The following is a 12304-nucleotide window of genomic DNA, read 5'->3' on the forward strand; positions in this document are numbered from 1 at the left end:
GTCTATAGATCTGAGAAGAACTGGTAACTTCAAAATCTGTGCTCATTAAATAAAAGGTTTCTTTGGGAAAAAAAAAAATTAGTCTTGGGGCCGGTAAAAGCAGCAGAAGATGGCCCAAGTTCTTGGGCTGCTGCGCCCATGTGGGAGACCCGGAAGAAGCTAATGGCTCCTGGCTTTGGATCAGCTCTGCTCTGGCCGTTGTAGTCACTTGGAAAGTGAACCACTGGATGGAACATCTCTTTCTGTGTCTTTCTCCCTCTCTCTCTGTAACTCTGCCTCCTAAATAAATAAATAATTCTTTAAAAAATATTTACTCTTGCTGTCTAAGAGAATAGCATATCCAGCTCTCCAGTTATTTTTGTAAAGATTCATTTATTTGAAAGGTGTAGTAGAGAGAGAGAGAGAGAGAGAGAGAGGCAGGAGAGAGTGAGAGAGAGAGAAAGATCTTCCATTCATTGGTTCAATCACTCAAATGGCTGCAACAGCCAGAGCTGCAACAGGCTGATGCCAGGACCCAGGAACTCCATCCAGGCCTTCCATGTGGGTGGCAGCAAGCCATTTGCTTGGGCCACCTTCTGCTGTTTTCCCAGGTGCATTACCAGGGAGTCTGATCAGAAACTGGAGCAGCTGGCACTCAGACTGGTGCTTATATGGATCCCAGGGTCACAGGTGGTGTCTTAACCCACTGTGCCATGATGTTGGTCTCCATCTCTCCAGTTATTAATGTCTTCAATAAAGTCTTATAATTTCCCACACCAAGAGGTTGCATATCTTTGCTACTGTATATTCATTCAAAATCTACATATAGGCATATGATATTCAAGCTACAAAAATCAAGGGCAATGAGAAAATCCTTAGAGTTCTCCCTCTCCCTAGAGTCTGATCTTTTTGAGGAACAAAGATAAGAATTAAAGAGAAGTTATCATCAGAATACATGTAAGCAAAAAACCCTGCCAACCTTTAAATATATACCCAGTGAAATGCATAAAAAGCAAAGGGAAAGAGAAGTATTTCACAAACAAATAATAATCAAGGGAACTCAGCAGCAGCGTTTCTGCATTCTAAGAAATGTCAAAAGCAGCTCATTAATGTGCATAAAAATGATACATGTCAGAAAGTCACCTATATGTAAAGAAAAGATCATTGCAAAATGAAGGAATAGAAGTAAAATATCTTTTATCCTCTATTTGCATAGCTTATGCAACATTTTGGAGAAAATATGTGCTGGACAGCCACAGATTTTAAGATATGCTTACCCTAACCAATCATAATTAGACTACTAAAGAACTTTCCATAAATACTCATTCTCCAACCAGCAATATCATTCATTACTGTGTTTACAAGGGATTTGACCTGGTCACCTTCCATTTTTTTTCCTAGAAAACAATAGTATGCAGTCATCTACTGCTAAATTTTTCCTTCCTAGGAATCAATGACAAAACCAATATATTAAAAATTCACAAATATTTGTAAATTAACAATGCATTTTAGATATTTCAGAGGTCAAGGAAAATGAAAGATAGGAGTTAGAAAATAAATTGAACTGATAAGGAATGAAAATATGATAGACCAGAATTTGTAAAGTGCAGTTAAACTGTATCAGGAGGGAAATTCATAGCTTCGAATTTCTAAATCAGAAAGAAGAAAGGTTTAAAATGATTGAGGGGGCCGGCGCCGCGGCTCACTAGGCTAATCCTCTGCCTAGCGGCGCCGGCACACCGGGTTCTAGTCCCGGTTGGGGCGCCGGATTCTGTCCCGGTTGCCCCTCTTCCAGGCCAGCTCTCTGCTGTGGCCAGGGAGTGCAGTGGAGGATGGCCCAGGTGCTTGGGCCCTGCACCCCATGGGAGACCAGGAAAAGCACCTGGCTCCTGGCTCCTGCCATCAGATCAGCGCGGTGCGCCGGCCGCAGCAGCCATTGGAGGGTGAACCAACGGCAAAAGGAAGACCTTTCTCTCTGTCTCTCTCTCTCACTGTCCACTCTGCCTGTCAAAAAATAAATAAATAAATAAATAAATAAATAAATAAATAAATAAAATGATTGAGGGAAGCTTACATTGTAATGACATGAATTTATAATATCAAACTCCCACAAATAAAACACTTTAATACAGCAGCTTCCCAGGTACATTCTATTACATCTTTCCTTTAAAAATATATTTTTTAATTTTATTTGAAAGGCAGACACAAAATGAGATCTTCTATCCACCAATCACTTCCTGAAAGCCTTTAAGAGCCAGGTGTGGACCAAGTCAAACTCGGGGGCCTGGGTCTCAATCCGGTTCTCCCTGGTGGGTGGCAGGGACCCGGCCACCGGAGCAATCACCTACTACCTTCAAGGATGCGATTAACAGAAAGGTAGACCAGGAGCAGAGCTGGCCCACAAACCCAGTCATTCTGCTGTGGGATGGCGTCATTACATCCGGCATCTGAACTGCTGAACCAGACACTCGCTCTCTGTCAAGTCTTTAAGAAGCAATTAATACCAATCTTACACAAAATCTTCCTGAAAAAGAAGATTGAAAACACACTGCCTCGTTTTAAGAGAGTAAAACATCCTATACAAAAATCTGGAAAGGGCATTACAAGAAGTGGAAAATACTAGTGAGTGTCCCTTTTGAACAAAAATATAAAAATGCCTTAACAAAATCTTAGGAAATAATTTAGTGAAATAGTAAAAGAAAAATACATCCTTTCCAAGAGGAATTGATCCTAGGAACGCACATTTGCTTTACATTAAGAAATCAGTTAATATGCGGCCACGCGCCTCTCCCACCCCCAGGGACCAGGGGGGAGGAGCGGGGCGCCAGCCAGCCCTGTGCCCGCCGGGAGGAGCCGCCGCCTTCGCTGCCCCACGGCTTTGAGCAGTTCTGCGTGCTGCTTCGCGGTGGCCAGCACACCCGGGGCTCTGCCTTTTGCGGGAAGAGGACGGAGCTGGGGCCGCCGGGGCCGGAAGATGCTGGCAGAACCCTGCCAGGTCGCAGCCCTGGGCGGCCTCTGGGTCCCCTGCCCGGGCTGCTGCCATCCCCAGCTCAGACACATGCGATTGCCTGTTCCCACCAGCCCCCTACTTCACGTTTGTGCTTTGTTTTGGGGGGAGTTTTAAGTAACTATTTAAAAGAAAGCAAGGGGTGCCTCAGTCTAGAGTCAGAGCCGCGGCCAGGTGCGGGGCTTCGGCAGAACCCCAAAGTCCTGAGTGAAAGCCAGGGCCCGCTAGGGGTGCCACTTAGCTGCTGTGGCCCTGGCCCTGCCCTGCGGTTGGGGCTGGGGGCTGAGGCATGGGAGACCCAGAAGAAGCTACTGGCTTTAGCTCGGCATAGCACTGGCCACTGTGGCCATTTGGAGAGTGAACCAGCGGATGGAACACCTCTGTCTCTCTCTGCCTCTACCTCTCTGTATAAATAAATAATTTTCAAATAAAAATAAATAAATCCTTAAAACAAAGTAGATCATTGTAAAAATTAAAATAAAGAATAAGAAAGGAAGGAGGAGGGATGGTGTTAGCATGAGTAGGGTGGGAAGGATCACTCTGTGCCTAAATACATATATATAACAAATATGAAATTTTTTCACTTTAAAAATTAAGTAAATTTTAAAATAAAATATTAAAAATGTGACTGTTTTCAGGGTAAATTGATATACTCCTGCTTTATTATTCAGGCTCCTATTAATGTGTAAAGAAAAGAAAAAGACATTTATGGTTAGACAAAGTCAGAACAGATTATAAAAAATGCTCTACCTGACTCAGGGTGCACTAACTGAAAATATGAGATCTGAAATAGAGAAGTTGTGTTGATAAGATGGCATACACCCTAATTTGATATATTTTGTATCATTGTCTCTGTGATGGCTACTCCACACATTTAAAATCACTCAATAGATGTTTCTGAGCCCCAATATGTAGGGACCACGATAGCACACTACAATGCTAGTACTGACAGAGATAGTGAACAGGGTCAAGTGGAAGGTTCTTGAGAAAAGCCCCGAGGATTAGCTGTAGCTGTGATTGGTCCTTGGCCTGCACTGACTTCATAAGGACCAACTGCCATCAAGTACAAATTCATGCCTTGCCATTGGACCGTTTCTTGCTCTGACTTCATAAGCAGCCCTATGGTTACGGAATTCCACGCGCCTATATAAGTGGCTGCCCAGCCCAGGTTTTTGTCCATTTTGCCAGGGAGCTAGTGCAGTGACCTGAGTGATTTGGACCCGCTTTTGCGATTGGTGGTGGTGGTGGTGCGATTTTGCTTATTTGTTTGTTTGTCTTTTGTTCTGTTTATCCTTTTCCCCATGTTGTGTTAGTTTGTTTTTTTTTCCCACCCATTTGTTGTTTTGCCCACTTTGTCTTTGTTTGTAGTTTTATGTCATTTTTGGTTTCCTCCACCTTTAGTTAAGCAGTGTTGGTAGATTTCATAGTGTTAGAATAGTTATTTAGCGTTCGTGTTTTGAAAATTTTTCTGGTTGTTGTGTTCTGTTTTGTTTAGATAGTATTTATTCTTGCCATTGCATTTCATTAGAGTAGTTACTGTAGATAGTTTGATATAGTCATTTTCATAGAGAGTCCCCTTGTTGTCCCTTTTTCCTTTTTAGATATCATAGTAAGGATAAGTCATTAGTTAGTATTTGCATACGTATAAGTTAGAGAGTGTAGAGAGCGAGTGTAGTGAGTGCCATCACAATGGAAGGCCGTGACAGCAAGGAGGCTGCAGACAGACCTCGGCCTGAGCTCCAGCTGCTGTCCGTCCTGGGCTACGGCAGCTTCAGCGCCGTGTTTCTGGCCCGCCAGGAGTCCAGACAGCAGAATGTAGCTGTGAAACTGTTCCAGCGAGATATCTGCGACCCCTTTAACATCATGCGGACGCAGAAGGAAGCTGGCATCATGCAGCTGCTGAACCACGAGAACATCCTGCAGCTGCTAGAGGTCTGTCATGTCCGGGGTCACCGGTGCCTCGTCTTAGAGCTGGCGGACAGAGGCACCCTCAATGATCTTGTCATGGGCCGGGGAGGCCTGCCAGAGCCCGAGGCCATGGCCTTATTCAAGCAAATCCTCGCGGCCATGAGCCACTGTCACGGCCAGCGTGTGGCCCACAGGGACCTCAAGTTAGACAACTTGCTGCTGAACTCCGAGCACAAAATAAAACTGTCGGACTTCGGGTTCAGCTGCCACCTGGCCGAGGGCGAGTTGGTGCACAGCTCCTGCGGCACGCCACTATATAGTGCCCCCGAGGTTTTTCAACCTGGGGCCTATGACCCCTTTCCAGCTGATGTCTGGAGTCTTGGTGTCATCCTGTTCACCATGATGGCGGGGGCAGTTCCCTTCAGCGGGGAGGATGAGGAGGAGCTTGAGCAAAATATCAGGAGGGGCTATCATGAACTGCCCTGCCCAGCCAGCCCCGCCCTGGAGGGGCTCCTGAGCTCTCTCCTGAGCTTGGACCCACGGGAGAGGCCTTCAGCCAAGCAAGCAAAACACCATCCCTGGTTCAACACCATTGGGGAAGAACTTGAGCAGGAGGCGTTGACCCAGGTGCCGTCCCTGGGGGTTGCCAAGGACCCAGAGGACCAGGATTACCCAAGCTCTGGAGCCTCAACATCTAGCTCTGGGCTGCCCAGGTTCCTGTCCCTGGAAACACACTCACAGAGCCTGGAGCAGATGAGGTCCTACGGGCAGAGTGCCCCTGTGGGCGTGCCCACGCAGCACAGCCTCCCGGTTCTACAGGGCGCACCTCCACACGCCAACTTGAGGGAGGTGCAGAGTGCGCCTGCCCTCCTCAACTGTGAGCCCATGTCACCCCAGGGCTGCGGGGAGCCCGAGCCCAAGTCGGAAGAAGCTCCTGAGGAGAGGAGCCCTGATGCCAGCCCGGCCCCCGAGTCCACCCCCGTGGCCGCCTCCTCCACACCCTCCTCAAGGAGCAGTGGGGACCCGGTGGTGCCAGAGGACCCAGGACCTGAGCCTGAGCCTGAACTTGAGCCAGAGCCTGAGGAGGCTGAGACCTCAGCAGCAGCCTCTGTCCGGAAAGGGTTTGGCAGGATTCTCAGAATCCTGCTGTGTGCCTGCTGCCTGCCAGACCAAGCCAAACCCCCGGGCCCCTGCAGCCGAAATGTGGTCCTCCAGGAGCCTACCTCGGGAGGAAGTATAACTTCTGAGGTGCGTGACATGGAGCATGAGCCCAAGCCCGAGCAGGAGCTGAAACCTGAATCCACCACCACCGACCCTCTGGTTGCATCTCTCCACCTTGCACTGCCGCAAGACAAGAGGAGCCCTGGTGCCAGCGCAGCCCCCGAGCCCATCCCGGTGGCCGCCTCCTCCACGCCCTGCCCCAGAGGCAGAGGGGACCCGGTGGTGCAAGAGGTCCCAGCACCTGAGCCTGAGCCGGAGCCTGAGGAGGTTGAGGCGTCAGCAGCTGCCTCTGTCCGGAGCAAGGGCCGGCAAGGGGTAGGCAGGAGGCTTCTCCAGTGCCTATGGTGTGCCTGCTGCAAGCCAGCCCCAGCCAAACGCCCCGGTCTCCGCAGCTGAAAAGTGATGCCCCAGTAGAAAAGTCACGGCATATCCAGTAAAAACAGGAACTATCTGAGGGGCCTGAAATGGAACCTGAGCCTGAGCCCCAGGAGCAGCCGGATCCTGATTCTGCTACCGCTGCCACTCTGCTTGCATCTCTCCTCCTTGCACTGCTGCAAGACAAGAGGAACCCCGGGGTGCAAACCCAGGCCCCGAGCCTGTCCCTGTGGCCGCCTCCTCCACCTCCTGCCCCAGGAGCAGTGGGGACGCGGTGGGGCCAGAGGTCCCAGCACCTGAACCTGAGCCTTAGCAGGAGCCGGATCCTGATTCCGCCACCGCTGCCACTCTGCTTGCATCTCTCCTCCTTGTACTGCTGCAAGACAAGAGGAACCCCAGGGTGCAAACCCAGCCCCCGAGCCTGTCCCTGTGGCTGCCTCCTGGACCCCCTGCCCCAGGAGCAGAGGGGACCCAGTGCTGCCATACTTCCCAAGCCTGAGCCTGAGCCAGATTCTGCCACCGCTGACCCTCTGCTTGCGTGTCTCCACCTTGCATTGCTGCATGACTACAGAAGCCCTGGTGCCAGCCCAGCTCCTGAGCCGGTCCCTGTGGCTGCCTCCTCCATGCCCTGCCCCAGGAGCAGTGGGGACCTGGTGGGGCCAGAGGTCCCAGGACCTGAGCCTGAGCCTGAGCCTCAGCAGCTGCCTCTGTCCAGAGCAAGGGCCGGAAAGGGTTTGGCAGGAGGACTGGCAGAATTCTCAGATCCCTACTGTGTGCCTGCTGCCTGCCGGACACAGACAAAAGCCCCAGCCCCTGCAGCTGAAAAGTGGTGCCCCAGGAGCCTACATCGGGGCACATCCCGAAAAGATGTGTAAAACTGAGATGCTTGAAAAGGAACCTGAGCCCGAGCCCGAGCAGGAGCCGGAGCCCGATATTTTCACTGGTGCCCCTCCGCTTGTGTCTCTCCTCCTGGCACTACTACAGTAGGAGAGGGAACCAGGTGCCAGCCCACTCCCGAGCCCGTCCCTGTAGCCACCTCCTCCACCCCCTGCCTCAGGAGCAGTGGGGACCTGGTGGTGCCAGAGGTCCCAGCACCTGAGCCTGAGCCCGAGCCTGAGGAGGCCAAGGCCTCAGCTGCCTCTGTGCAGAGCAAGGGCCTGAAAGGGTTTGGCATGAGGACTGGCAGGAGGCTACACAGATGCCTACTGTGTGCCTGCTGCCTGCTGGACAAAACCAAACGCCACGGCCCCCGAAGGCAAAAAATTGGTGCCCCAGTAGCTTATGTCGGAGACTTCTAGAAAAGAGGTCTACCATCTGAGATGCCTGAACTGGAGCCTGAGCCTAAGCCTGAGCAGGAGCCGGAGCCTGATTCCACCACTGCTGAACTCCGCTTGCGTCTCTCCTCCTGGGACAGCAGCAAGAGGTAAGGAGCCCTGGTCCAGCCCAGCCCCCGAGCCCGTCCCTGTGGCCACCTCCTCCACCCCCTGCCCCAGGAGCAGTGGGGACCCGGTGGTGCAGAGGCCCCAGCACCTGAGCCTGAGCCTGAGCCTGAGGCTGAGGTCTCAGCAGCTGCCTCTGTCCAGAGCAAGGGCAGGAAAGGGTTCAGCAGGAGGATGGGCAGGAGGCTTCTCGATGCCGACTGTGTGCCTGCTGCCTGCAGGTCCCAGCCAAACACCCAGGCTCCTGCAACCGAAAAGTGCCCCAGGAGTCTATGTCAGGACACATCCAGAAAAGAGTTCTACCATATGAGATGCCGGAACTGGAGCCTGAGCCTGAGCCTGAGCCAATGTCCTCGCAGGAGTCGGATCCTGATTCCACCACCGCTGACCCTCGACTTCCGTCTCTCCTCCTTGCACTGCTGCAAGAGGTTAGGAGCCCTGATAGCAGCCCAGTCCTGGAGCCCATCCCTGTGGCCGCCTCCTCCACTCCCTGCCCCAGGAGAAGTGGGGACCCGGTGGTGCCACAGGTCCCTGCACCTGAGCCTGAGGAGGCTTCAGCCTCAGCAGCTGCCTCTGTCCAGAGCGGGGGCTAGAAAGGGTTCGGCAGGAGGATGGGCAGGAGCATTCACAGATGCCTACTGTGTGTCTACTGCCTGCAGGTCCCAGCCAAACACCCAGGCTCCTGCAGCCGACAAGTGATGCCCCAGGACCCTATGTCGGGGCACGTCCAGAAAAGAGCTCTACCACCTGAGCTGCCTGATCTTGAGCCTGAGCCTGAGCCCGAGTAGGAGCCTGGGCCTGATTCTGCCACCGTTGACCCTCTGCTTGCATCTCTCCTCCTTGCACTGCTGAAATTGAAGAGGATCCCTGGGTGCAAACCCAGTCCCCGAGCCCATCCCTGTGGCCACCTCCTCCACCTCCTGCCCCAGAAGCAATGGGGACCAGGTGGTACTGGAGGTCACAGCAGCTAAGCCTGAGCCTGAGCCCACATAGGAGCCTGAGCCTGATTCCACCACCACTGACCCTCTGCTTGCGTCTCTCCTCCTTGCATTGCTGCAAGACTACAGGAGCCCTGGTGCCAGCCCAGCTCCTGAGCTCATCCCTGTGGCCGCCTCCTCCACCCCCTGTCCCAGGAGCAGTGGGGACCCGGTGGTGCAGAGGTCCCAGCACCTGAGCCTGAGCCTGAGCCTGAGCCTGAGGAGGCTGAGGCCTCAGCAGCTGCCTCTGTCCAGAGCAAGGGCCGGCAAGGGTTTGGCAGGCAGATTGGCAGCAGGATTCTCAGATGCCTATGGTGTGCTTTCTGCAAACTGACCCCAGCCAAACGCCCCAGCCCCCGCAGCCAAGAGGTGATACTCCAGAAGCCTTTGTTACAGCACATCCAGTAAAGAGGGCAACTGAGATGCCTGAAATAGAACCTGAGCAGCACGTCCGGTAAAGAGGGCAACTGAGATGCCTGAAATGGAACCTGAGCCTGAGCCCGACCACAAGCCAGAGCCTGAATCCGCCTCCACTTCCCCTTTGCTTGCATCTCTCCACCTTGCACTACTGCAAGAGAAGAGGAGCCCAAGTGCAAGCCCAGCCCCCGAGCCCTTCCCTGTGGCCACCTCCTCCACCTCCTGCCCTAGGAGCAGTGGGGACCCGGTGGTTCCAGTGGTCCCAGCACCTGAACCTGAACCTGAGCCTGAGCCAGAGCAGGAGCCTGAGCCTGATTCAGCCTCCACTGACCCTCCGCTTGCATCTCTCCTCCTTGCACTGCTGCAAGACAAAAGGAGACCTGGTGCCAGCCCAGCCCCCGAGCCCATCCCTGTGGCCGCCTCCTCCATGCCCTGCCCCAGGAGCAGTGGGGACCCGGTGGTGCAGAGGTCCCAGCACCTGAGGCTGAGCCTGAGCCTGAGGAGGCTGAGCCTCAGCAGCTGCCTCTGTCCAGAGCAAGGGCCAGTAAGGGTTTGGCAGGAGGGTTGGCAGGCAGCCTCTCAGATGCCTTCTGTGTGCCTGCCACCTGCAGGTCCAGCCAAATGCCCTGGCACCCGCAGCCGAAAAGTGATCCCCCAGGAGCCTACGTCGGGGCACATGCAGAAAGGAGCTCTACCACCTGAGATCCCTTATGCCTGAGCCTGAGCCCGAGCAGGAGCCCGATTCCACCACCGCTGACACTCTGCTTGTGTCTCTCCTCCTTGCACTACTACAGTAGGAGAGGGGCCCTGGTGCCAGCCACTCCCGAGCCCGTCCCTGTAGCCACATCCTCCACCCCCTTCCCCGGAGCAGTGGGGACCCAGTGGGGCCAGAGGCCCCAGCACCTGAGCCCGAGCTTGGGCCTGAGGGGCTGAGGCTTCAGCTGCCTCTGTGCAGAGCAAGGGTCCGAAAGGGTTTGGCACGAGGATTGGCAGGAGGCTTCTCAGGTGCTTACTGGGTGCCTGCTGCCTGCAGGTCCCAGCCAAATGCCACGGCCTCAAAGCCGAAAATTGGTGCCCCAGTAGCCTATGTCGGAGACTTCTAGAAAAGAGGTCTACCATCTGAGATGCCTGAACTGGAGCCTGAGCCTAAGCCTGAGCAGGAGCCGGAGCCTGATTCCACCACTGCTGAACTCCGCTTGCGTCTCTCCTCCTGGGATGGCAGTAAGAGGTAGGGAGCCCTGGTCCAGCACAGCCCCCGAGCCCATCCCTGTGGCCGCCTCCTCCACCCCCTGCCCCAGGAGCAGTGGGGACCCGGTGGTGCAGAGGCCCCAGCAGCTGCCTCTGTCCAGAGCAAAGCTGGAAAGAGTTTGGCAGGATTGGCAGCAGCATTCTAAGGTTCCTAATGTGTGCCTGCTTCAATCTGGCCCCAGCCAACCTCCCAGACCCTGCAGCTGAAGAGTGGTGCCCCAGGACCCTACGTCGGGGCATGTCCAGAAAACAGCTCTACCACCTGAGATGCCGGAACTGGAGCCTAAGCCTGAGCCCGAGCAGGAGCCTGAGCCTGATTCCGCCACTGCTGACCCTCTGCTTGCGTCTCTCCTCCTTGCACTGCTGCAAGACTACAGGAGCCCTGGTGCCAGCCCAGCCCCTGAGCCCGTCCCTGTGGCTGCCCTCTCACCCCCTGTCCCAGGAGCAGTGGGGACCCAGTAGTGTCAGAGGCCCCAGCACCTGAGCCCGAGCCTGAGGAGGCTGAGGTTCCAGCAGCTGCCTCTGTGCAGAGCAAGGGCCAGAAAGGGCTTGGCAGGAGGACTGGCAGGAGGTTCTCAGATGCCTCCTGTGTGCCTGCTGCCTGCAGGCCCCAGCCATACTCCCGAGCACTCCAAGCCAAAAAGTGTTCTCCCAGTAGCCTACATCGGGAGGTCCAGAGAAGCTGTCTACCACCTGAGATGCCTCAACTGGAGTCTGAGCCTGAGCCCGAGCCCGAGCAGGAGCAGAGCCTGATTCCGCCTCCACTTCCCCTCTGCTTGCATCTCTCCACCTTGCACTACTGCAAGAGAAGAGGAGCCCAAGTGCAAGCCCAGCCCCCGAGCCCTTCCCTGTGGACGCCTCCTCCATGCCCTGCGCCAGAGGCAGAGGGGACCCAGAGGTGCAGAGGTCCCAGCAGCTGAGCCTGAGCCTGAGCCTAAGGAGGATGAGGCCTCAGCAGCTGCCTCTGTCCAGAGCAAGGGCCAGCAAGGGTTTGGCAGGAGGATGGGCAGGAGGATTCTCAGATGCCTCCTGTGTGCCCGCTGCCTGCAGGTCCCAGCCAAATGCCCTGGCACCCGCAGCTGAAAAGTGGTTCCCCAGGAGCCTACACTGGGCATGTCCAGAAAGGAGGTCTACCATCTGAGATGCCTGAAGGTTTTCATTTTCTAGAGACTTTCTGCGTCTTCTCATAAATAAAAACCATAACTGTATGTAAAAAAATAAATAAAATGTACTATTCTCATCATGTTCCCCCCTCCAAAATAAATGGTGATGACAAAAATTAATTCTGATCATTTGGGTGTCAATACTCAGTTTGGACTGCATAGGGAGAAATGCAGGCATAAGAAAATATTATGTTTAATTCTTTATTGTTGGGGGCATAGACATAAAATTGATCCTGAACAGAATTATTCTGCAAATAAATCACATGTGTTATTCTTCTATTGTATAAAATATAAATAATCTGAAACAAATCTGAAATTAAATACTACTCTTATAATGCCATAACAAAATAATGTTATATTGTATAAACACCAGTACATTAAAAAAATTCATAATACCAACATATAAAAAGAATTAAATCTCCATTAAGGAGCAATAACTATCTGACTTGCACAGAAACAATAAACTTCAGAAATGTACTGCTTATATGAGAAGTATCTAAAGCACAAATGCAAAAAAAATGAGATATTAACACAGTTTTAAAGACAGACACATGTTTAAATATGGTGAAT

The 12304-nt window shown here is 53.2% G+C and overlaps 1 protein-coding gene across 3 annotated transcripts; it reads left to right on the forward strand.

The window, feature by feature from the left end:
- Positions 1-4156: 4156 nt before the first annotated feature.
- LOC138849196 (MAP/microtubule affinity-regulating kinase 3-like) lies at positions 4157-11943 on the forward strand. 3 transcript variants are annotated; one of them, XM_070071573.1, is made up of 4 exons: positions 4157-8357; positions 8589-10116; positions 10357-10551; positions 10754-11943. In XM_070071573.1, the coding sequence occupies exon 1, from the start codon at positions 4676-4678 to the stop codon at positions 6509-6511; it is 1836 nt and encodes a 611-aa protein (XP_069927674.1). In that variant the 5' UTR covers positions 4157-4675; the 3' UTR covers positions 6512-8357; positions 8589-10116; positions 10357-10551; positions 10754-11943. The 3 variants fall into 3 exon arrangements, with proteins under 3 accessions (XP_069927674.1, XP_069927673.1, XP_069927672.1); XM_070071572.1 differs by having other exon boundaries at positions 4157-7913; positions 8151-8357; positions 8589-10551; XM_070071571.1 differs by having other exon boundaries at positions 8589-10551.
- Positions 11944-12304: the final 361 nt, after the last annotated feature.

This window comes from Oryctolagus cuniculus, chromosome 3, assembly GCF_964237555.1.
Source record: "Oryctolagus cuniculus chromosome 3, mOryCun1.1, whole genome shotgun sequence".
Taxonomy (NCBI): domain Eukaryota; kingdom Metazoa; phylum Chordata; class Mammalia; order Lagomorpha; family Leporidae; genus Oryctolagus; species Oryctolagus cuniculus.

Excerpts from the sequence above, each read along its gene's own strand:
- LOC138849196 (XM_070071571.1), top strand. The coding sequence starts at position 4,676 with ATGGAAGGCCGTGACAGCAAGGAGGCTGCAGACAGACCTCGGCCTGAG.